Genomic DNA, 23,146 nt, shown 5'->3' on the forward strand with positions numbered 1-23,146 from the left:
TGAAACTTCCCGGATGTATTCTTGGAATCGAGGACGCATGGATGCAGACTTGAGCATCGAACTTGCTGTGGAAGTCCCAGAAGTCATTGGGACTGGAGATGGGAAGTGCAGCATTTTATATAGGTTTATTTTTAAAGTTCAAAGACATAACTTATTTACCTCAGGAGTTTCCCTAAATGAAACGGTGAAAGTAAACATTATCATGAAAATCTTAATAAAGGCATAAACACATAAACGGTGTTTATTTGCTGAAATTCTTATTAAAATCTATTTTATTTATATTGGGCAACGTATATTTGTGAAGTCTTTATGGAGAGTATATATTGTGAAAAGGGGAAAAACAATAAATCCTTATGGATGCTGTTATGTTTAAATAATTTACCATTAAAAATACGTGAAGGTCATCTGACCATCAGGAAGAATGCAGCATCTCTTCACAAGACTAATTTTGTTGTGAGAGCCACATGTGTTCCACTTTGACTTTAAAGGTATATTTCAGATTCAGTTATCTGTAGGAACTTACACACATTTCTGCCAAGATGCTGATTTATTATATCTTTGCCATGATGACGAGATTTTTTTCAAGACGCTTCTATACAGCTTAACGTGACATTTAAAGGCTTAACTAGGTTAATTGGGTTAACTAGGCTGCTTGGGGTAATTAGGCAAGTTATTGTATAACGATGGTTTGTTCTGTAGACTATCGAAAAAATATTGCTTAAAGGGGCTAATAATTTTGTCCCTAAAATGGCTTTTAAAAAAAATAAAAACAGCTTTTATTCTAGCCGAAATAAAACAAATAAGACAACATCAAGGGGGGCTAATAATTTTGACTTCAACTGTATATATGTGTGTGTGGTTGGACCTAACTTAACTATAAGTTAGCTAACTTAATTATACTAATTCCACATACCAGAGTTGGTCACTTTCCACAGAAAAACTGAAAAACTCTAAGGATGATGACAAGTCTAAGTGCAACATTACATTCACGTAATTTATTAAAGAGGCAGTAAAAGAGCAGTGCATGAAAAATAAATACATCACTTGTCTGGGTTGGAAAGTCCAGAGTCTGCACAAGGATTACACACCATCAGAAAACCAGAGTGTGCTTTTGCTCAGTTACATATGACCTCACCAAACCTCTATCAACTTAAGTTTCAGAAAGATCTAGATGTAAGCTGATCCAAGAACAGTTCAGCCTGATCGCCCTTTAACCTTGTCTGTCAATCATATCTCCTCAAGGGAGGACACTTGGCATATATCTACTGGAAAAGAGTCAAAGCTAGCGTTCCTGCCTTCAAATGTGAGCCTATACTTAAAATGTACAAAAACGAAAATGTGCTATATAAACCTAGACATAGATGCCCATAATCAGTATTCAATATTTTTGTTAATGAACATGCACAATACTGACTTTGTGGGCACTTTAAAAATACAGTGAGTAATTATTTATTACATAATTTTGTATTTTATTTTTCTTAGAATATTTACATTGCATTTTTGTGTGGTTCAACACAGTGCAAATTGCTTGGAAACTTAATTGGTTTGCTTAATAGTTCAAACATTGACAATTTCATTTTTTTATTTTATTTTTTACTAATATTAACAGTTACTGTAACAAATTTGCTTATTCTCACATTTTATATTAATCCATTAACTAACATTTACTAATGAGACTTTTTTGTAAAGGGTTACCTATATACGGTTGAAGTCAGAATTATTAGCCCCCCTGACTTAGTAGAGCCCCTGTTTATTTTTTCCCTCAATTTCTGTTTAATGGAGGGAAGATTGTTTCAGCACATTTCTAAGCATAATAGTTTTAGAAACCTATTTCTAATAACTGATTTATTTCATCTTTGTCATGATGACAGTAAATAATATTTTACTTGATATTTTTCAAGACACTTCTGTACAGCTAAAGTGACATTTAAATGCTTAACTAGGTTAATAAGGTGAACTAGGCAGGTTAGGGTAATGAGGCAAGTTATTGTATAACGATGGCTTGTTCTGTAGACTATATAGACTAAAAAAATAGCTTAAAGGGGCTAATAATTTTGTCCCAAAATTGTTTTTAAAAAAATTAAAAACTGCTTTTATTCTAGCCGAAATAAAACAAATATGACTTTCTCCAGAAGAAAAAATATTATCAGACATACTGTGAAAATTTCCTTGCTCTGTTAAATTGTTAAATATCATTTGGGAAATATTTAAAAAAGAAAAAAAAAATTAAAAGGGGCTAATAATTCTGACTTCAACTATATATATATATATATATATATATATATATATATATATATATATATATATATATATATATATATATATATATATATATATATATATATATATATATATATATATACATATATATATAGAGGCCAGCTAGTGAAGTGCTGTGTTGGTAAACCTGTGTTTGCAAAAAATCATCGGTTCAATCCCAGCTCAGCATGGGTTGGGTGCAATAGGATAGGATTGGTGGGTTACACGTGGGGACTCGTCCGGGATGGGAGTAAGGTTTAGGGGGGTTAAGTGTAACATAGGCCAGTTAGCGAAGTGCTATAGAGGAAAACCTCACTCCTCTGCCCCCTAAAGGTGTTTCTAGTGACAGGTGCTAGAGCCCAGCCTCCAGGTTGGAGCAACCGACTCCCATGCAAAGAATCACAGGTTCAATCCCAGCTCAGCATGGGTTGGATGCAATAGGACCGGTGGATTACACATGGGGGCTCGCAGAGATGGGAGTGAGGCTTAGGGGGTTGAGTGTAACAGAGTCCAGCTAGCACAGTGCTATGAATGAAAACCTCACTCTTCTGTGCTCTAAAGATGCTCTAGCAACAGACGCTAGAGGCCATGGTCTTTAGCCTCCATGTAAGAGCAACCGACTCCCATGCAAAGAATCACCAATCCCAGCTCTGAGTGGGATGTGTGGTGTAGAACCGGTGAGATATACTTTGCAATTTAATTTGGTTGAAACATCTGTTTATTTTGAACATGTATATACAATAAAGCAATACACTAATATCTTTTTTGTATAATATTGTGATAATATCATATACGTAATAAATAAAATTCAAATAAACAATTTGTTTATAGAGGTACAAATTCATTTTACTATATGCAATGACAAGTGGTATATCACCACATATGGTGTGTAATTTTACTGTAAATTATTGGCTATATCGATTATAAACAAAGGAGTGGAAAATTATTGTATTTTTTATGCTGAGAGGTAAGCAGATGTTTGTGTGTGGCAAAAAAATCATATTTTGTGTTTATGGTAACAGATATAAACAGTTCCTTGTTTCTGTTTACATTTGAGCTCCATCAGATGAGGTGTAATACCAACAGCAGGAACATCTATTGTCATCTATTTTCACTTTGGTTTACTGATAAATAAAACAAGAAAAAAAAAACAAAAAAAAAACAGAGCACCCACATAGCTTCAATCAAACTTATAAACTGTATTTTGTGAAAACATAATGCAACACACTGCCTCAGAAGCATGATTTCAAACAATGGACAACAAATATCTTTGACATTCACTGGTCAAAAACCTATTTAAGTTAACTATTTAAGCTTGATTAAAGCCACACTTTAGGACACACTTTGACAAAACAGTGTTAGTAATTAAAAAAAAAAAGAACAATACATGGTAACATTATACTTTATGATGTCCTCATTACATGTACTAAACCTACTACAGTGGTAAAGGTATTTACATGAAATGAACATACTCATACTACATACTTAAATATGTAGTTACATAAAACAAGGACATCTTGTTAAAGTGTTACCCAATACATAATATTCTACCACCTCCTAAAAGTAGCTTTTTTTGGACAAAAACAATAATGAGCTAATTGACTGTATACTTAAGTTACAACTACTGTGTGTACTAACTGACAAAAGTCTTGTCACCCATCCAAGTTTTAGGAACAAGAAATAATAACTTGAATTCTAGTTTATCATTTGGTATCAGAAGTGGCTTATATAAATAAGAGAAGGGCCTGTAGATTACGCTTATTTTAACAAAATAAAATATGATCATGCCTTGATTTTTAAAGGGGTGGTTTGCTATGATATATTTTAAACTTTAGTTAATGTGCTGTGTGAACATAAACAACATCTCTAAATGTAATACGCTCAAAGTTCATTTTGACGATTAGGGCATGTTAGAATCCACTTTTGCTAATTTAAGGATGGAAAAATCCACTTTGCGCTGCGGCACATGGTCTTAAAGGGTTAAGCTTATTCTCTTAATGAGTTTTAGGTGTGTTTTGAGAATAAACCAGAGTCTCATCTCCCATTACCCTTAAAGAGTCAGTTGCGTCGCACCATAGCGCCTTTGCTATTTATATGACCGACTTTGTAAGTGGAAAAACTGAGTGTTTCACTAGCAAGAAAACAGTTAAACAGAGCATCTACAGCGTGAGAATGAGGGATGAGCCTCCTCATGTACATTCGCTTTTACTCTCGTGGATAGGGAAACGTGTTGTACGCACAGACATCCATTAGCCTAAAAAATTTGTTTTGTTTGTTAAGCGCAAAGATTTGTTTCAAAACTATTTCTAAATTCAGTTTTAGTTCCAGCAAATGAATAAATGTACACTTATAACGAAGTGTGTTCAAAACAACTGAGTAATATCCAAATACACATGCTATGCCCCATATGGTCAAAAACCTGACAGGTGGGCAAATTTAAGCTTGTTTTTTAATAAAACAAATATAAATATGGATATAATAAATAATACTGCTAATAATAATAATAACATTATACAAAAGCAAATTGTCATGAACAAACTGAAAAAAGCCCCCCTGGAGATGAAGAAGGAATGAAAGTATAATTTTTATATTTATCTAGGCTACAAAATAATGTTTTGTAATATTTTAATCCTTTATATATATATATATATATATATATATATATATATATATATATATATATATATATATATATCCTTAATAATCCTTATATATCCTTAATATTTTTATTCTTTTTCATTTGTAAAGATATTTGTTTATTGTTGTACATTCTGTCTGTATTAAGCAATGTGTAAGCGAGGCGCACAACTATGGCGCTCTGCACTGGACAATAGACCGATTTTGTTCTGGTCTGTTGAACAATCTATTATAGTTTCTCAAAATAGCAACGCGCCAGCAATGCACCCCTTTTTAGATCAGAACGCTTTTGGAAGCACATATGAGCGCAAATGCATTTGCTATTTAAACAGAGTTCCGCAAAACGTCAAAACGACTCTTGCGCCAAACTGAAACTAGCAAACAACAATTGCGTCGCACCATGCGCCACATTGCGCCGGGTGTATGATAAGGCCCATTGGCTTTTTTAGCAAAGCCTACAGCCAACAAAGTTTGGCGACAACAAAAAACGATGCACATTCACCACATGCATTTATATTTCATATTTGAATTTAAATGTTCCCATCAAACCGGTTTAAACACCCACAATCCTCACCAGCGCAACAGTGTCTCTATGCGGACGCTTTCCTTGCATTCTAAATCTCAAATAACAAACTCGTAAAAGATATGTGAAACTTACATTTGTCTATTTCGAATATAGTGAAAGACACTTGTCAGATTTTATTTTAGAGAGCAGGCGTGAGGTTCAGCTGTGTCCTTTTCATTTTCTGTCTGATTAAGACAGAACAGTTACTAACAGTTACTCTTACTGACATACACAGCAGAGGCACTGTGCATGCTTGTGGAGGTGTGACACTTTTCCTGGTACATAATTAGATACTTTTCCAGCACATTATGTTAGCTTACCAATCAGAGCCTCTTGAGGGTTAGATTATATTATTATATTATTATAAGAATATGATTTTCGTTTTCATGTTAGCTGAGTTGTTGTATATAATCAAAGTAGAATACCTGTATAGGAAAAAAAATACGTGATTTTTTTACAAATGAAGCATGATTTGCATCTTTTAAACACAACCAAGCAACAAAAATACACTCTGAACCACCCCTTTAATTACTTAAATAGGACAATAAGGGCAGACTTTGCTCAGACAAAAGTTTTGGCACTTAACATAAATTATGCACAGTATAGAATATAAAGTCATGGTGCAGTGGAAAAAGAATTAATATTGTGTTTGACTCTCATGAGCTTGGACGACTGCATCCATACATCTCTGCAATGACTCAAATAAACTAATGAATTAAGTCACCTGGAATGGCAAAGTAAGTGTTCTTCCAAAAGATCATTTGAGATATTTCAGGTATTTAAATTAACATTGTAACGAATATGGCCGACCAGACACATAAATATTTTGCATTTTATTCCACAACCAGCCAACTTTGCCCAGAGAAGGCTCAAAACCTGATTCCAAGGTATTTACGACCCAAAGGAATGTGCCATGCACAATTAAAGGGCCATGACACCCCCCTCTTTCGGTTAAAGTCTACTTCAGAATTTTTTCAAAAGATGCATGATTAATGGGCGTGGAGCTCCGCGAGCATCGGGCTGGAGTGGGCGTGGCCAGCAGGGGAGAAGGGGAGCGAATAACTGCTGTTGTCATTTAGCTTACAAAATGAGACACAAAGAGGAGACGCATGAGTTTATAGTTTACAAAGTTAAAATGCAAAGAAATGAACAGTGATTTAATGCCCTCCTACATTTGTTATTCGTAATTTCATATACAGACAACCACAATTTATATCATTATAAAGATGTGTGTTCATGTAAACACTATAAATGAGTACTTCTCCCTCAATCCCCGTATCCAGCAGACTCAGTGCAGCAGGTCTCCTGACCCGTCTATTTTAACCATTAACCCTGCTGGTAATCTGGAGGATTTAGGCAAACACAGCAGCACGGCGATGTGTCTGAATGTGAACGAACTCCTGATGAAAGACAGCGTCCGCCATTCTCTAATTCTCGTGCTGCTCTCCCGACAAAAATGCTAGCAGCACGCACACAGCTTTGCTGTATGATCGGCCCTGATAAGATCGCGGGGGAAAACATGCAACAAACCCTGTGGATGATGGAAACAAACGCATATGAGCCTTCATGAACGGCTAAATACTGTGCCGTGGTTTCCGTGTCTCTCGGCTAAATACTGTGCCTGTGTGTATTAATGAATCTAATGTCTTGAACTTTGATCTTGCTACCCTACTCAAATTTTATGTTGAAAGCATCGCTGAACGATTAGTTTGTTCGGATCAAAAGAGTCGATTAATTTGAAGCCCCGTTCAAATAAATCTTCCTCCCGCTAAGCTAGTCCACTATATAATGTTCCAGAAGGTACGCGAGCATTGAAATCTAAATCATAACTCGCAACATTATAACAGCGGGAAAGGCGCGGGAAGAATAACCTTGAGCTAATTTACTACAGTAATAATGGTGTAGATATGCGAGCACTTTAATCTACAGTATAATTTGTCACAGATTATTAATGTGGATATGCGTGCAAGTTAATCTATATTATTATTATGATGTGCTACCTGTTTATTTGTGGAGAATAAACAAAGCATGAAATATGTAATTTATTACAACATACTGGAAATTACATCAAAGTTAAATTCAATAATTGAACACAAAATATGATATTTTGAAAAATGATAACAGCTATTGACTTCCATAGTATTATTTCCCTACTATGGAAGTTGATGGGTGCTTGCAAGCAGCATGTTCCAAAACATATTTTGTTTAAGAGAAGAATAAAACTCATAAAGGTTTAAAACCACATGGGAGAAAAAATGATGAGGTTATTTTCATTTTTGGGTGAACTATTCCTTTAACAAAGTTCTTAATAAGTGAATGAAAATATGTGAGGATTAAATAGAAACAGAACCCATATTTTAGTGTTGATGGGTTACTTTCACCACTGAAGAGGCAAAGAGTCTAAACTGTTTCTTAAAGTTTTGCTGCAGTAGTAACTGTTTGCATATTTAACATGCCTTCAAGCAAAGTCAGCAAAAAGTTATTTATAACGTTATTTAAAAGTTTCTCACCGCTTGATGAACACTTCTACTATACTGCAGCTTGTAAAAGAAATGAGGCTCATGACAGGGTCGGGCAGCACCATCTATCTGTGTGGTAACTATTTTACAACCAGGTCAAAAGCACTGGAGAGTGTGACATTTGGAGAAAAAATGAAGTAATCTTTAGTCTTAAAATGAACTGATTAATAGGAGTGATCAATATCTCTGTAAAAAAAGTCATAATAATAAATAATCTCTTGCAGCAGGGCCGAATCAAATGTTCTCAATAAAAAGTTGGTCAAGTAAAAATACTGTCTGCATGCCTCAATATCTCAACACACAATTCTGCTAATTTTAAAACGTCCACCGGTCAGGCTAAGCAGAGACAGACAGATTAATCATTTGACTCACAATTATGTCCAGTGTTACTTACTGACACTTTGTTTTTCTCTCTTTCTCTCTCTCTTCTTTCTTGTAACCATGAACTTGGTCATTAAAGTCTAGTTTTAAGATCCCTTGAAGCTCCATCAACCAATTACTCTTATACAAAGTGTAATACAAATGCAAAAAGAATGTACTTCAACTGAATTTGCATACATATCCCTTAGTTATCCTGTTTGTGGAGGAATGTTACACTACAATAAGTTTATTTGGAAGGAAGAAAGCTAGATACAGATAAGAACAAGAGCAGACGCTTTAATTCCCAATCCATTTGTCTTTCTTTGCAGTAATCTCAGTGTTGTTATTTTTTTATCAGATGTAATACTGGATCAATTTCTAAATGTAACACAAACACAAGTTCATTTTTTTCTATAAGAAATCCTTGGCAGACACCCAGCACAATCTCATCTGATTGGAAATTGCCCAAGGGAAAAAACATTGCAGTACAAAAGGCCTAACTGTAAGCAATGTCTGGATCTACAGTATAAGAGTCAGATTTGCTTAACATTTCATTACACTTGTAATTCAGTATTTTCAAGATTATCCTTAATTTATGCATTTATTATGGCACAATCTGTGTTCATTGTTATGCTGATGCTACCTGATAATTCTTAAAGTAAGTTTAATGATATAAATGTATTAAACTCCATCAGCAATGTAATTTAAAGGGATGGAATAAGGTGTTAAAATACACTCATTAGCCAACTACTGATAGCCAGATGAGCAGTAAACAATATATAATAATTGTATGTTATGAACTATTCCAACTGTTACTTCATTTTTATGTATTCCTATGTTTGGGAAGCATTTTGTATGTAAGAAAGGTAACTATATAGCGCATTTATATACGTATGTCTTCTGCTAAGAAAGAAGCTGATATGTTCTTGCAGCCTAAAGCCCCATTTACATGAATACATTTTTGTTTTAAAACGCATAGGTTTTGCTTTGGTTACGCCATCAGTCCACACTACGCTGGAGTTTTTGAACGTCAAAAACTGAGCTTTTTGAAAACGCAGAAGATGCCATTTTCATTTTAAAATGCTGCTGCTCCGTGTCAGTGTGGATGGGGAAAAACGGAGATCTGATTGGGGCTTTTCCTCAATATTAAGTAGCCTGCACAAAGTTCAGTCTTGCCTCCGCTTCTTGTTAATTCAGACTTTGCAAGTTTAATATGAAAAACAAACTCCAAAAGACACATCGGGTAAATCTTCAAAGGAAACATCACCCTGGCTACATTGTCTCACTTTCTTAACAATAAAATGAAAACATGATTTAAGGAACTGCCACTGCAACTTAACAGACACAAAAATATTGAAGCGCCATGTAGCTACATGTTCATGTGAGCATCATCTTCACTGTTGTGCCTCCTTTTATTTTCATTGAAAATACGAAACATATAAAACTAACAGAATCTGCTTGACTGGTGTATTCAGGATTGATTTCCACTGTGCTATAAATGTGATTGCTTATGTTTTATTGCAATTATTTATGATTTAAAAAGTTATACTGCTTTAGTTATTATGATTTAGGGCAATGTTTTCTATTTATATTAAAATATTATTAAATAATTTAGGAAATTACCCATGGCAACTTTATTGTAATATAGTTTGGTATATTTACATTTGGCCCACCACTCTTGATGATATGTGTGTATTTTTGGCCCTTTAAAAAAAAAAAAGTTTGGGCACCTCTGCCTTAAATAGTGTACTTGAGGAAGCAGCCATTTGGTAGTGGTGTTAGAAACCCTGGTGAATGTTCTGTGTACTTAATCAATCCCACAATGTACCACAATAACGAGTGTAAAAGAATGAACACTCAACAGCTATATAATTCAGAGAGTTTGCACACCAAACGATTTTCTGACTTAAAGTGTTTGCCTATAATTTATCTGTACATATTGTAATATGGGAACATGTCTGGTGTGTCTGTGTTTTGTTGTGTCAAGTGATGTTAGCTTTTGCCATGTTCCATGTGGGTGTTTTTGTCATGTGACCCCTTTTTTTGTTTCCACTGTATGTTAACGATTATGAGTTCCACCTGTTGTGTCACCCCTGTTTGTAATCTGACTAATCGTGTATTGTGTACAATATATTTATAACTCGGTATTCCGTTTGCTTTCTGTGCGGTATTGTATTGTCAACACCTCCATCTCCATGTCCAACCTGAGTTTTGTGGACCTGTGTATGTAGTAAGTACTTTTTGTAATAATAAGTGTTTTTATTTTATAAATCCTGAGTTCTGTGCATTTGTGAGCCAATGACCTGTGCCATAGAGAGTGATTGTTTCATTCATTCATTCATTCAATCTTTTAAGAGAAGTCTGTGTCTCTAGAATGTGTCTGTAAAGTTTCAGCTCAAAACACTCATTAAATTATTTATTATACATTTTAGAATGTTGGAATTTTCTGCTCTGAACACAATGTAGCTGTTTTTGTTGCCTGTGCCTTTTAATGCTAGCTCTTCCTGCCCACCGTTCCCACGTGCCTGTCAGAGTGAGCTTCAATCTCCATCTTGGCTGCTTCAGATAAACAGCACAGTGACAAAGGAAGCAGATCTCACATAACGTTTGTAAGAAACACTACAGTAAGAACTTTCCCAATGATTATTTGATGTATTTGTTGTGGAGATAACTCAAGCCTCTCTGTGATGAGTCACACATAATGTCATTACAAAGTTCATGCACACACACACACACACACACACACACACACACACACACACACACACACACACACACACAAACACACACACACACACACACACACACAATGCATGCGTCGAACTTTTCACTGTATTTGCACTGCAAACGTCAGAGGATACATGTTAATATCCACTGCTGTATGGATATCTGTTATGTTAATGTACAAAATAAGCCTAATTTAATGTCCACAAACTGACACATGGCTGTGGTGATAAGTAAAGCTGAAGTAAATTGCTGTAGTTCATTACAAACATGCACTATTTTAAAAACGTTCGTAAAACTCATTCTTGATCACTTTTGATGTGACTAAACAGATCTTTCATTCCTGGTTGCTTTGTGCATGTCCCGTCTTGTGGAAATGATTATGCACATTACTACAGAGACATATTAACACATTGCTGTCGATCAATTTGGAGGCGGGGAAACTGCACTCCTGTCATGTTCCGGTGGACCTCAAAATGTGAGGGATTTGAATCCTGCTTTAACATCAGGAAATCTAAAAAAAGAGACTTATTGTGTTTACAGTATATCACCCCAATATGACTGTGGACACACTATATCTACACACAGTTCTGTCCAAACAGCTTGCAAAAGATGATTTTCATCATAGGTTTAAGTATATTTTGAATCACTATGTTTTAGTTGATTATTTATTATCTAAAATATTTTTTATTAATATGATAATTTATTTAAAAAAACATTCCATTCAATTCTGACTACATGAAGCTTCTCATCATGGCAAAAGCAATGTTTTTGAATACAAGAAGACCAGCCCTGTCACTTTTTTTTTCTTTCGTCCTCCATTTTTGACAACCTCCATTCTTCATGAATCCTCCGTGAGCACAATTTGCACTGATATCAATCTTCAGACGAACACCTGACAGCCATTTTAAACAAACACGCTATCTGAAGCTCTGTAAACACAGTTTTATCTGTAATTCAACAGAGCATCTAAATCTTTAAGGTGAAAGTTTTCTTTAGACCTTCCAGTGAACTTAAAATATATAGTGCAAAAAATGTAGCCAGGGAAAAAAGTAAGCTCATTTATAAAAGGAAAAAAGTTCCTTCTTATACAGTACATGCATCACTGGGCTGAGAAGTCACTGCGTACTTGAGATACTCCTGTGTAAATAACTCTCTATAATGCCATATTTTACAGCACGCTGCCTTTCACGTCTACATTTTTCTTTAAAAGTTATTTAAGCAAATATTTTTTGTAATGTCACATATAAAATGTGTCTCTAGACTGGCAGGCATTGCTGAGAGAAGTGTCCAGAAAAAAGTAGATCTGTCTGTGATATCTCTAGGCTAATATTTTAATGAATTTTTTAAGGGTCTTCAGCATCCTGGTAAATTGGCTATATTTATTTATACACCTTGTGAAATTAAGAGCAGAAATCTTTATAGCAACAACAACAACAATGTAGTACATTGTTTAATTGACCATATGCAAAACATTTTTAAGCCAGCTGGAAAACTTCTTGTGAACAGTTGTTGTGTGAAATTGTTTGTTGGTAATGACATTAAAATTGTGGTCGAGTGACAGCTTCTGCTTATTAAGTAGTCGGAGAACAAAATAATGCCTACTGCTGTAGATAATGAACATTCAATCAATTCTAAACTCTTCAAATTGATTTTACTACACATTAGTTTGATTTATTAGCACATGATGCTTAAAAAGTTCATATGTCATTCTAGAAAGAAACCTTCTAGAAAGGTACTTTAGAAAGGTGCTGTGTAAGTTTTTAAATCTACTAAAGCATAAACATACCATAATATGTTTGCAGATATTTAAGAAACATGCTAAGTGAGCATTCATGTTTATCTGAAAAACAATGCTATGTTTATTCTTCTTTGAAAATGTGTAACGTGCCGGAATGTCTGTGTTTGTTTTAGTCCCTTTAACCTGCCCAATGACAGTTTAGCCAATTGTATTTCAGCACCTCGGTTTGCCTTGGTGAAAAACAGTATATTTCATTCATTTAGTCAGGACCGAAATGCAACCTACGGTGAACAGTAGCAGATCCAAAATAGACACAGATTCAGAGTTCACATAAGGTGATTATTAATTATCAAATAATATGGATATTTTGAACATAAACATTAGGTGAGCAGGTTACATTGTAACCCCGTGTCCTAACAACATGCTGCATGATACATTCAGAAGCACAGAATAGTGCACTTATTGCACTTCAATGAAATGGTAAGGTTTATAATGTAGTTAATACATATTAAACCTCTCTAAAATTAATAAATGTACATGCTGAATCGCTGATACAGTATGTGTTGGTTTTGAGTCACAGTTTTAAAGCTCAATTTCAAATGGTTTATTTTATTTTCAAGATCAGAGGTGAAGTAACTGCTGCTGCTTTCAGTAGTATAGCAATAAATGTCATGTAAAATGACATTCACACTCAAAATATTGCCGTTTAACACTGAATAAAACACATGAGGTGTACCTGAGGTGATCATTGACAGTTTATGTTCAGCTGCATAAAAAAATAGAAGCTGTTTCTAAAATATAAATTCCAGATGTTGGTTAGAACAAAAACTTATTTTAATATGGAAAGTATTCCTTCTATCCAGTGCCAATACTTTTATTTAGAACACGACTTAAATCAGCCTTTAGGGCCCTATCATACATCTGGTGCAATAAGGCACAAGACATGTTTGCTGTCACGTGTTGCTCTTTTCAGACCAGCGCAACAGTAATTTTGTTGTTTTGCGCCACGTTGTTTAAATAGCAAATCCATTTGCGCCACTTTGTAGACTCATGGGTGTTTCGGTCTAAAAAAGAGGTGTGTTAAGGCGATTTGTTGGTGCATTGCTATTTAGAGGAACTGTGCAATAGATCAACTGAAAGCAGGTCTGAAATCCAGCACAGAGCGTGTTAGTTGTCACAGAGACAAACTCTGTGATTCCCTCTTTTAACCAGCAGAGGACACTAAACAGGCAAGGTCACAACAGGAAAATCAAAGTAGTGTATAAACGCTCAGAAATGTCAACTAGTAGCAAACAAGACTTCGCAAAGAATGAAACAAACCAATCTGCTTAAATAGATGGCGGAGTGATTTCAGCTGGGCCCGTAATCAAACAGACGGGGGGTAGATGGGAAATGAAGTGAGGGAACTGTCAGTTAATAATGAGTTAGTAAATTCACGTTCACTGTCAGTTCTTAAGTTTTAATAGTTCTAAACTTCACACTAGTAGAGGTCAATAATTGATTAGACATAAAAATATCAAACAATGGAATGATTTGTCCTACACAGGAAAAACAAAACAAGCATAATTAAAAGATGCACTTCTTCTGCACTCAAAGGGTCACTTTGATGCTGTTTATACATTTGTAATTTTGTAAAGTGTTTTTTCATGCATATTTTATTTGTTTGAATTTGTTCTAAAGTGTAATTCAGATTTAATGTTAAAAAAACACCACTACTTTGTGGTGACTGTAAATAAAAATGTAATTACTGTAAACCTGATTCATGTTTATATTCATTAAAATAAACAATTGAAGTCAGAATTATAAGCCCCCCTGTAAATTTTTTCCCCCAATTTCTGTTTAACGGAGAAAAGATTTTTTCAGCACATTTCTAAACATAATAATTTTAGTAACTAATTTCTAATAAGTGGTTTATTTTATAATGACATTAAATAATATTTTACTTGATATTTTTCAAGACACTTCTTTACAGAATAAAGTGACATTTAAAGGCTTAACTAGGTTAATTAGGTTAACTAGGCAGGTTAGGGTAATTAGGCAAGTTATTGTATAATGATGGTTTGTTCAGGGAAAAAGAAAAAAAAAACTCAAAAAGGGGCAAGCACAGTAGCACAGTAGGTCTGCAGCACAGAGAATACAACCGGCCTCTGCAGGAGCTGAGAGAGGATCACGATCACGTGAGCTCTACTGATGCTTGTTTTGGCTGTCATTCAAGAAAGTCACTTTTCATTTGCATAAAGTTGAAGGATTCTCAAATTTGTCACGGCCACATCCAGTTTCCACAGTCGAAATGAATGATCGCTGGTCGCTTTGGTGCTTTATGCCGCTTGTAGTGTGAATGGGGCATACGGGGTAATATCAATTTCATTCCTTTAAGTCAATGTTAGAAGAACTGAGCATGACAGTTCTTTTGTTGTTTAATTATATGAAATCTAAATCACATTGTGCTGAACAGAATTAAATCCAAGATGGATTTTATCAACAGCTGCTTCATGGGTATTTTTTATGTACCGTATCACTGGCTATGCATCGATATACATATTGCATCTGGCTCAGTTCTGTGATTTATTCATTAATTTTCTTTTCGGCTTAGTCTCTTCATTAATCAAGGGTCGCCACAGCAGAATGAATCGCCAACTTATCCAGCATATGTTTTATGCAGCGGATGCCCTTCCAGCTGCAACCCATCACTGAGAACCACCCACAAACTCTCATTCACACCCTACAGACAATTTAGCTTACCCAATTCAACTATAGCACATGTCTTTTGAACATGGAAACCCAGGCCAACACAGAGAGAACATGCAAGCTCCACACAAAAATGCCAAGTGACCCAGCCAAGACTCGAACCAGCAACTTTCTTGCTGTGAGGCGACAGCACTATCCACTGTGCCACCGCGCCACCTCAGTTCTGATATGCACATTCTTAAATAAAGACAAAATACATGTCAGTAGATTTTACAGGCAAGGCAAGTGGTTTGTTCGTAAGCTACAGTAGCTAACACTACAAGCAACACACATTGACAAAGTGAAGAGATTGTTCATTTAAACTGAGAGCAACCTCCAGCTACACAAGTGAGAGCAACTATTGGCGACCAAATGTGGGCATGTCGAGTGATGTGACAAAGTTTAAAGTCCTTCAACTTTATGCAAATGAAGAGTGCTTTCTCTTAGCTCCTGCAGCAGCTTAAATTACTTATAGAGTATATTAGGCATGGGACAATAACCGATGTCAAGGTATACTGCGGTTTGGAATAGTCAAGGTTTTAAAACCGCCAAAATCTTCTGCTATACCGTTCCTAAGGTATGTGTAAGATTTTTTTATTTACGTTTTTTTTTTTTTTTTAGGACAATAGTATCTCCAGCAGAAAAGATATCCGAAGACGCTGTTTTAAATTGTAAAGAAAACTATTTTAAACTAATAAGACAGCAAAAGTTAACGATTCATTTGAATTGTTTAGCCTGACATGTTTACTGTTCCAAAATATTGTAAATGTTTCTCAAAATAAAATATATTGTGTTCAAAAGGGAAAAAAGTTTTTAATTTTTACCTAGACATTTAAAAAGAATAAATTTTAGAGCAGTAACCACAACACTGTGATATTTTTATCCAAGGTTACAATACTGTCAGAATCTTATATCGGCCCCATGTCTAGTGTGTATGACTATGCTTACCTGAGAACCGCATGGAACCTCCTCTGGTGAAGTGAGGGGGAACCTGGAAGGCGTAGATGACATCACTCTCTGATATACTGGTCATGTCATCTTCATCAGAGAAAGAGCGCTGGAACCCACCCGAGTTCATCTCTGTCAAAATTACCTAAGAGAGAAAGAGAAACAATGATCTGAGAGTTAAACAGCCTTGCACACTATGCCGCAAATGATTCTAGTAAATAACAACTTGCGTCCTTGTAAACAAAGATTTCAGGTTGCCTCCAGTGGTTTTCCAGAAGCTGTTGTCACATTACAGCTAACAGATAAAAGAATTTCAACTCAAATGCTCAGCACGACAAACTGCTTAGACTCAGCGGTAGGTCAGTTACTATTGCTTGTTTGCTTTTTTCTGTTTCACTCAAAGTCTAACAATCTTTCACACCTCTGTCTTGTTCTCCAACACACACACACACACAGGCATGTGTAGGCATTGAATAGGGTAGAATAAATTACAAACTGTATACATTAAAAATAGTAGAACACATTATACCTCTCAATTGGGTTGAACACTGCACACTTTCTGTAGTATTTATTGAGGTAACAGTACAATTATTATGACTTTGCAATTTAAAATCAAGCCATACTCATTCTCACACATACGTCACAGTATCACCTTCCACCACAAGGGGGAGAAACCATCTACCGTAGAACATCAGTGTTACATGCTTAATAAAAACATTCAAGGTAATTTCTACATGTACCTGTGGATTATAAGTCCATATAATACCAGTGTTGCCTGCTGTGCTATGCTGATGTTTCTGCCCTCTAACATTTTTGGGGAGGTTTTGAAACGGACATAATTGTCTGGAAGCCACGCCACAGTAACTGACGCAGCTGTATGTTTAAAGATGAACATATAAGAGCTTACAAAATAAGGTCTACATTAAAACTAAATACTTATTGGTTACACTTTATATTGTTGATTACAAGATGCATTACAACTGGATGCCATCTGATTCATATAGAACTTTGGTATATTGTAAGTTTGGGATTAGGGTTACTGTAAACTGATTTGTACTTGTTTCTCATTGTCAGGTAAATGATCATTGGTGGAGCAGTGTCGATGGCTATTATTGCTAATAATCTAAATACTGCTAATAAAGATTTAGTTTCAATGAGTGTTAACCCTTTAACTGCCTGCTCTACCAAATAGTTGACCATATTTTCACTTTTAAAGAATAAGGTAACACTTTAGTTAAGGTCACAAGTCATGCTATTAACTAGTGGCTTATTACCTTCCTATTATTAGGATATTAACCGTTCAGTTATAAAGTATGATCTTATTCTACATCCCTAATCCTACCCAAAACCTAAACATAACTTTAACCTTACTAACTATTAATAAGCAGCTAATTAGTAGTTCATTAAGCTAGTAGTGTTATGGTTTGTAAAACCATGAATTGTGACCTAAACTAAAGTGTTACAGAGAATGACAGTTTAAAATAATGGTTTAAGCTACGCAGCATTGTTTATGTACAAAAAAATCAAGCAGACATAATCCTGTTTCCCTATAATGGATTTTGGCTTTACTGTAAAAATTTTTTTAAATGAGAATCTAAAATAGTTTATGGCATTTAAAAATAAAGATGATTTAGTATTTAAAAATATTTTATTTAGATTTTTTTTTTTACATCAATTGGTCTTACACTTCCTATTTTCAGATTTTTCATAGTTTATGTATTAATTATGGTAATTTTACCATAAACCGATATATCAACCATTATATATTTTAGAAATCATGGGATGTGTTGAAAAAATGCATTGAGTGTTTTAACTAGTGTCATCAGCAATTAAGAAATTAAGTCCAATTTTTTTGTTTTTTTTATTTTCGTTGGATGGGGTAGCTAAAGGGTTAACAAAGTCAACAAAGTGATGCCCTCATTTTATTCATAATGTAATATCTGATCACAAATCACAAGGGGAATAGTTTTAATAGTGAGGTGGATAAACAAAAACAACATGACTGATTTTTTAGAATTTGGGTATTGTGGATGTGGTATGATTGTTATTTTATTTGTTGAGTAATACACAAAAATAAAAAAACATTAAAGGTGACCTTTTATGCTTCTTTTTACAAGAAGTAAAAATAAGTCTCTGATGTCCCTATAGTGTATGTAAAGTATAAGCTCAAAATATCTCACACATATTACTTTCTAACTCTTTAAAACTGTCCCTTTTATCCTTTGATAGAAAATGAGCCTCCTGTAAGAGTAAAGGAGCAATTCGTTGAAACAATCAGTCATGTGTCTCATCCATTTAGATCGCAAAGTGCAGGATGCACAGATTAAAAAATGTGTCCAGTCATATCACTAAGCTATTTCTGAGATTTCTTTTGAATGAAAGAAAATATAATAAAATTGATAAAACTTTTTTGTTTACACTGAGGTTAAAACAATTTTGTGCCTGTGTTTTTATGTATGTTTAAGCTTCAACTATGAAAACATCTCTGAATCAATGCACTCTGCAGTGCCTTTAAAATAAGAATAATAATGCAATAGTAGTAATAAAATATGAGCATTGACATTTTTGATGACCTGCCATTTAAAAATAGTAAAATCATTAATTGTGTCCCAGAATGAACTTAGTTTGGTAACACTTTATTTTGATGGTCCATTTGAATATTAGTAGACGGTCTGCTTAACATCTGTCGATATGCTCCTTAAACAGACATTTAACTGACTATAGGAAATTACATGTCATCTTACACTAACCCTAACCCTTAACCCAACCCTAACCCAACAGTCTACTTATAATCTAATGAGAATTAGTTGGCATGTAGATGCAATGTAACTTAAATTCAACAATCGGACCATCAAAATAAAGTTTGACATTAAGTTTACATTAACCAGGAGAAAGAAGTGTTTTGGAAGTTTAATGGACAATTTCATACCTTTTTAGTTTTACTCTTCATAAGCCTAATAAATATTTGCTAGGATAACTCTTCCTACATACTACATAAGTTTCTGCATGTCTGAAGTACAATACAGCATTTTATTAGGAACAAATGGCTCAAGTGTGTATTGCACACAGTGTAGTTCCGGAATACAAAAACACAAGAGGAGGGAGAGACAAAACATCAGCAGATATGACAGACAGTGTCCTCACCTGGTCTGGAGAGAGCTTGCCCTCCTCTGCTACCATGGCCCTGAGTGTTGAAATAGACCCAAAGAGAGGCACAGCCAGCCCTATTCTCAGAAACCGCTGACCTTCTGTGCTGAACACCAGAGTCACATTCAGGGCCCTAAACAACATGCATATTTAGTACATTTTTTTAAAGTCATGAGGCCAGTTTATAGTTCTATTTAGTTGTTACACTAACTTAAGATTTCAGAATGCATACATCTGCAGAAATTTGTTTGAGTATTGGTGTTTCAGATTGCTATGCAAGTGTACAAACACAGAGGTGTTTAAACCATGTGGCACTGCTTTATGTGATAAATAACTCAGGAAAATACTGTGCATCAATACACTGGAATGTTGCGTCCTGGGTCTAAAATGAACACTCATCAAGTGAGCAAATTGTCAGATAATCTTTTTATTTAATGAGTGAGAAGCAAACGAAAAGTTAATGATATATATATTTTTTTATTGTCTCCAAGCAGTTCTGTCAACAGTAGATGCTGCTCCACACTATACCATCACAGTTTACAAAAAAATAAATCAATAAAAATGTGTACCCTGCTGTACAGAGGTACTGTTTCTATCATTATTTCTGTGTACTGTTTACAAATCGTTACATACAGTTGAAGTCAGAAATATTAGCCCCTCTTTGATTTTTTTTTCTTTTTTTAAATATTTCCCAAATTATGTTAAGCAGAGCAAGGACATTTGCATAGTCTGATAATATATTTTTTTTCTTCTGGATAAAGTCTTATTTGTTTTATTTTGGCTGGAATAAAAGCAGTTTTGAATTGTTTAAAATCATTTTAAGGTTAATTATTGGCCCTTTTAAGCTTTTTTTTTTTTTTCGATAGTCCACAGATCAAACCATCATTATACAATAACTTGCCTAGTTACCCTAACCTGCCTAGTTAACCTAATTAACCTAGTTAAGCCTTTAAATGTTGCTTTAAGCTGTATAGAAGTGTCATGAAAAATAACTAGTTAAATATTATATATTGTCATAATGGCAAAGATAAAATAAATCAGTTATTAGAAATGAGTTATTAAAACTTTTATGCTTAGAAATTTGTTGAAGAAATCTTCTCTCCATTAAACAGAAATTGGGGAAAAAATAAACAGGGGGGGCAAATAATTTAGGGGTGCTAATAATTCTGACTTCAACTGTGTATATATATATATATATATATATATATATATATATATATATATATATATATATATATATATATATATGTGCACATAGTACACCCTCAACAAATAGATTTACTTCTAATCATCCAAATCCCAGCGTCACCGCATTCAAAAATTGTTTGTTGGTAAAAGCCACTAAATGCCACTTGCCTTTGACAGCAAAACCGCTATATACCGAGAACCAATCAGATGGCGCGAATGGAATCATATGTGTTCAATGTAGCAGCACACTGATACGCTGGCTTTTTTTTAAGGAGACTTTTATTCCGCTTTCGATTTTAAAAGATGGAGTTTGATGAACTGGATGAGCCTGACTGACTGTCAGTGAAAGGCAAATGAAAATGTTCCTTACCTCAAAACTCATTATAAGAAAAAGAAAATACAACGTACAGTCTGAAGTGTAGCATGCATTTAAAATCATTTTTTTCTCAGCAATGCTACTTTAAATCATTCTGATTTACTATACATTAAACGGCAACTGCGTCTCACAAAAGACAGAGTTAAGATGTTGTTCTTTTATTCCATGTGGATGCTATGAGGATAAACAAGAGACCAATACCTTAAGTATGGTAAAAATTTATGAATGACAGCTTCTGAAATTGTCCGAGAGGCATCCTCTTTTTGCCCAGTAGGCTCACCTTGTGTTTTATTTGCTAATCTAAGCTATTTTTTCGATGATTAATATAATGTATAAAAATATACATTATTTATATTACTTTATATTACCTATACATCTGATAAGCTTTTTATATCAATGGACAATGCACAGATATTGATGCTTCATAATGTTTTACACTACATTATTTGAATCTACCAAGCTTAGTTTACAATGTTTAGTTTACATTGCTCTACTTACATTAAATCTAAATCTCAAATATCAGAAATGACAACAGATTGTTAAGATTTTATTAATGTCAGTTTTAATGTTATTGTTTATTGCATCTACTTGACAGATTTCATTAATTCATTTTCCTTCTGCTTTTCCTCTGGTTTATCAGGGGTTACGACAGCAAAATGAACTGCCACTTGAAAGATTTATGTATTTTTAATTTTAGGTATTTTATGTTTGGTAAAATAATTTATAATTGCATCTTTAGTAATTTTCAACTCTTTACACGGTCTTGTCTCAATAGGTGGATTTAGAGGTTTTTGCAAAACTGCTTTTAGAAAATCTTCCTTCTTACATACAAAAGAGTTATCTAAAATGACATTTTTGAAAAAAAAGGTACTTTATTTACCAGCTAATAAACATATAATTACCTACAAAATTAAACTTCTGAACATAATCAGAGGAGCCTGGTAGAAAATGCTCACTTACAAAAAAAGAGGTTTGATGGATTTAGAGGGTTTTTGCATCTGAACTCTATGTAAGATTTACAATTTAATTAGAAGAGATTTCTATTCATCCTCATGTCATTCCAAATAACTATGAATTACCTTTTGCCCGACATAACATAAGAATCATTCGTTTGTTTGATTTTTTATGTGCCACAGAAGGAAGAAAGTATTACAGATTTGACACTGCTTGTAGTTTTACCTTTGTTCTTTTGGTCTTTTTTAACTCAAAAGGTTCCAAAACTTTATGAGTTTCTTTTTCTCTTGAACACAAAACAAGATAGTTTTAATGCTGAATGACTGAATGACTTTTACAGGGAAGTCAATGTCTAGCAGTTTCCAATATTGCTCAAAGATTATTCTATTGTGTTCAACAGAAAAAAAAAACTCAAACATGTTTGGAACAGGAGTGTGATGTTTTTAAGCAAACTATTTAACCATGGTTAAAGCGACTGTAACAATCATTTGTGTCTTATTGCTTTACATTTTCAAAACTGCCCCTAAAACAGTGTGAGAGAGTAAATAACACGTCAATTTGGCTACAGTAAGTGTACATATATCTGTGTGTTTGTACTCGTGTTGTGAAAGTAAATGTAAAGGTCTAAAACTCCTCCATATATACGAGATGTTCATATTACAGTCAAGAGCTGATCTGCTTTCCGCTGTATTTGTTTGGCTGAAAGCAGCCCCAACATGAGCCAGTTGCACAGCTGCTGGTCTCAGTTCAGCTGTGTTTTTCAGCACAGATGCGGACATTATGGCTCTAAAGACTTAGGTGGACTTTTAGATGCTTCTCTCTGCTGCATTATTGAAAGCTGTATGTGAAATGCTGAACCCAACAAAAGCACTCAGTTACACAAAACCACACTCTCACTCAAGTGGACCAGTGAGAAGATAACTGAAGCCTTAGATTTGATCTCTGGTGGCACGCACTGGCCAGGGCTTTATATGTTGTCTGACTGTCAAACTAAGATTATT

General features: G+C 34.4%; 1 protein-coding gene and 1 long non-coding RNA gene across 3 annotated transcripts in view; both read right to left on the reverse strand.

Moving 5' to 3' along the window:
• LOC147843513 (uncharacterized) overlaps positions 1 to 23,146 on the reverse strand; it is a 721,012-nt gene that overhangs the window by 93,552 nt on the left and 604,314 nt on the right. The window lies entirely within an intron of this gene.
• The window catches only part of usp43a (ubiquitin specific peptidase 43a), a 177,747-nt gene that overhangs the window by 58,130 nt on the left and 96,471 nt on the right, over positions 1 to 23,146 (reverse strand). For both annotated transcript variants that reach the window (NM_001442042.1, NM_001089402.2), the window contains 2 exon segments: positions 16,481 to 16,625; positions 19,625 to 19,760. In NM_001442042.1, coding sequence (NP_001428971.1) covers positions 16,481 to 16,625; positions 19,625 to 19,760 — 281 coding nt within the window.

The sequence above is a fragment of the Danio rerio genome, chromosome 6 (genome assembly GCF_052040795.2).
Source record: "Danio rerio strain M-AB ecotype USA chromosome 6, GRCz13ab, whole genome shotgun sequence".
Classification (NCBI taxonomy): Eukaryota; Metazoa; Chordata; class Actinopteri; order Cypriniformes; family Danionidae; genus Danio; species Danio rerio.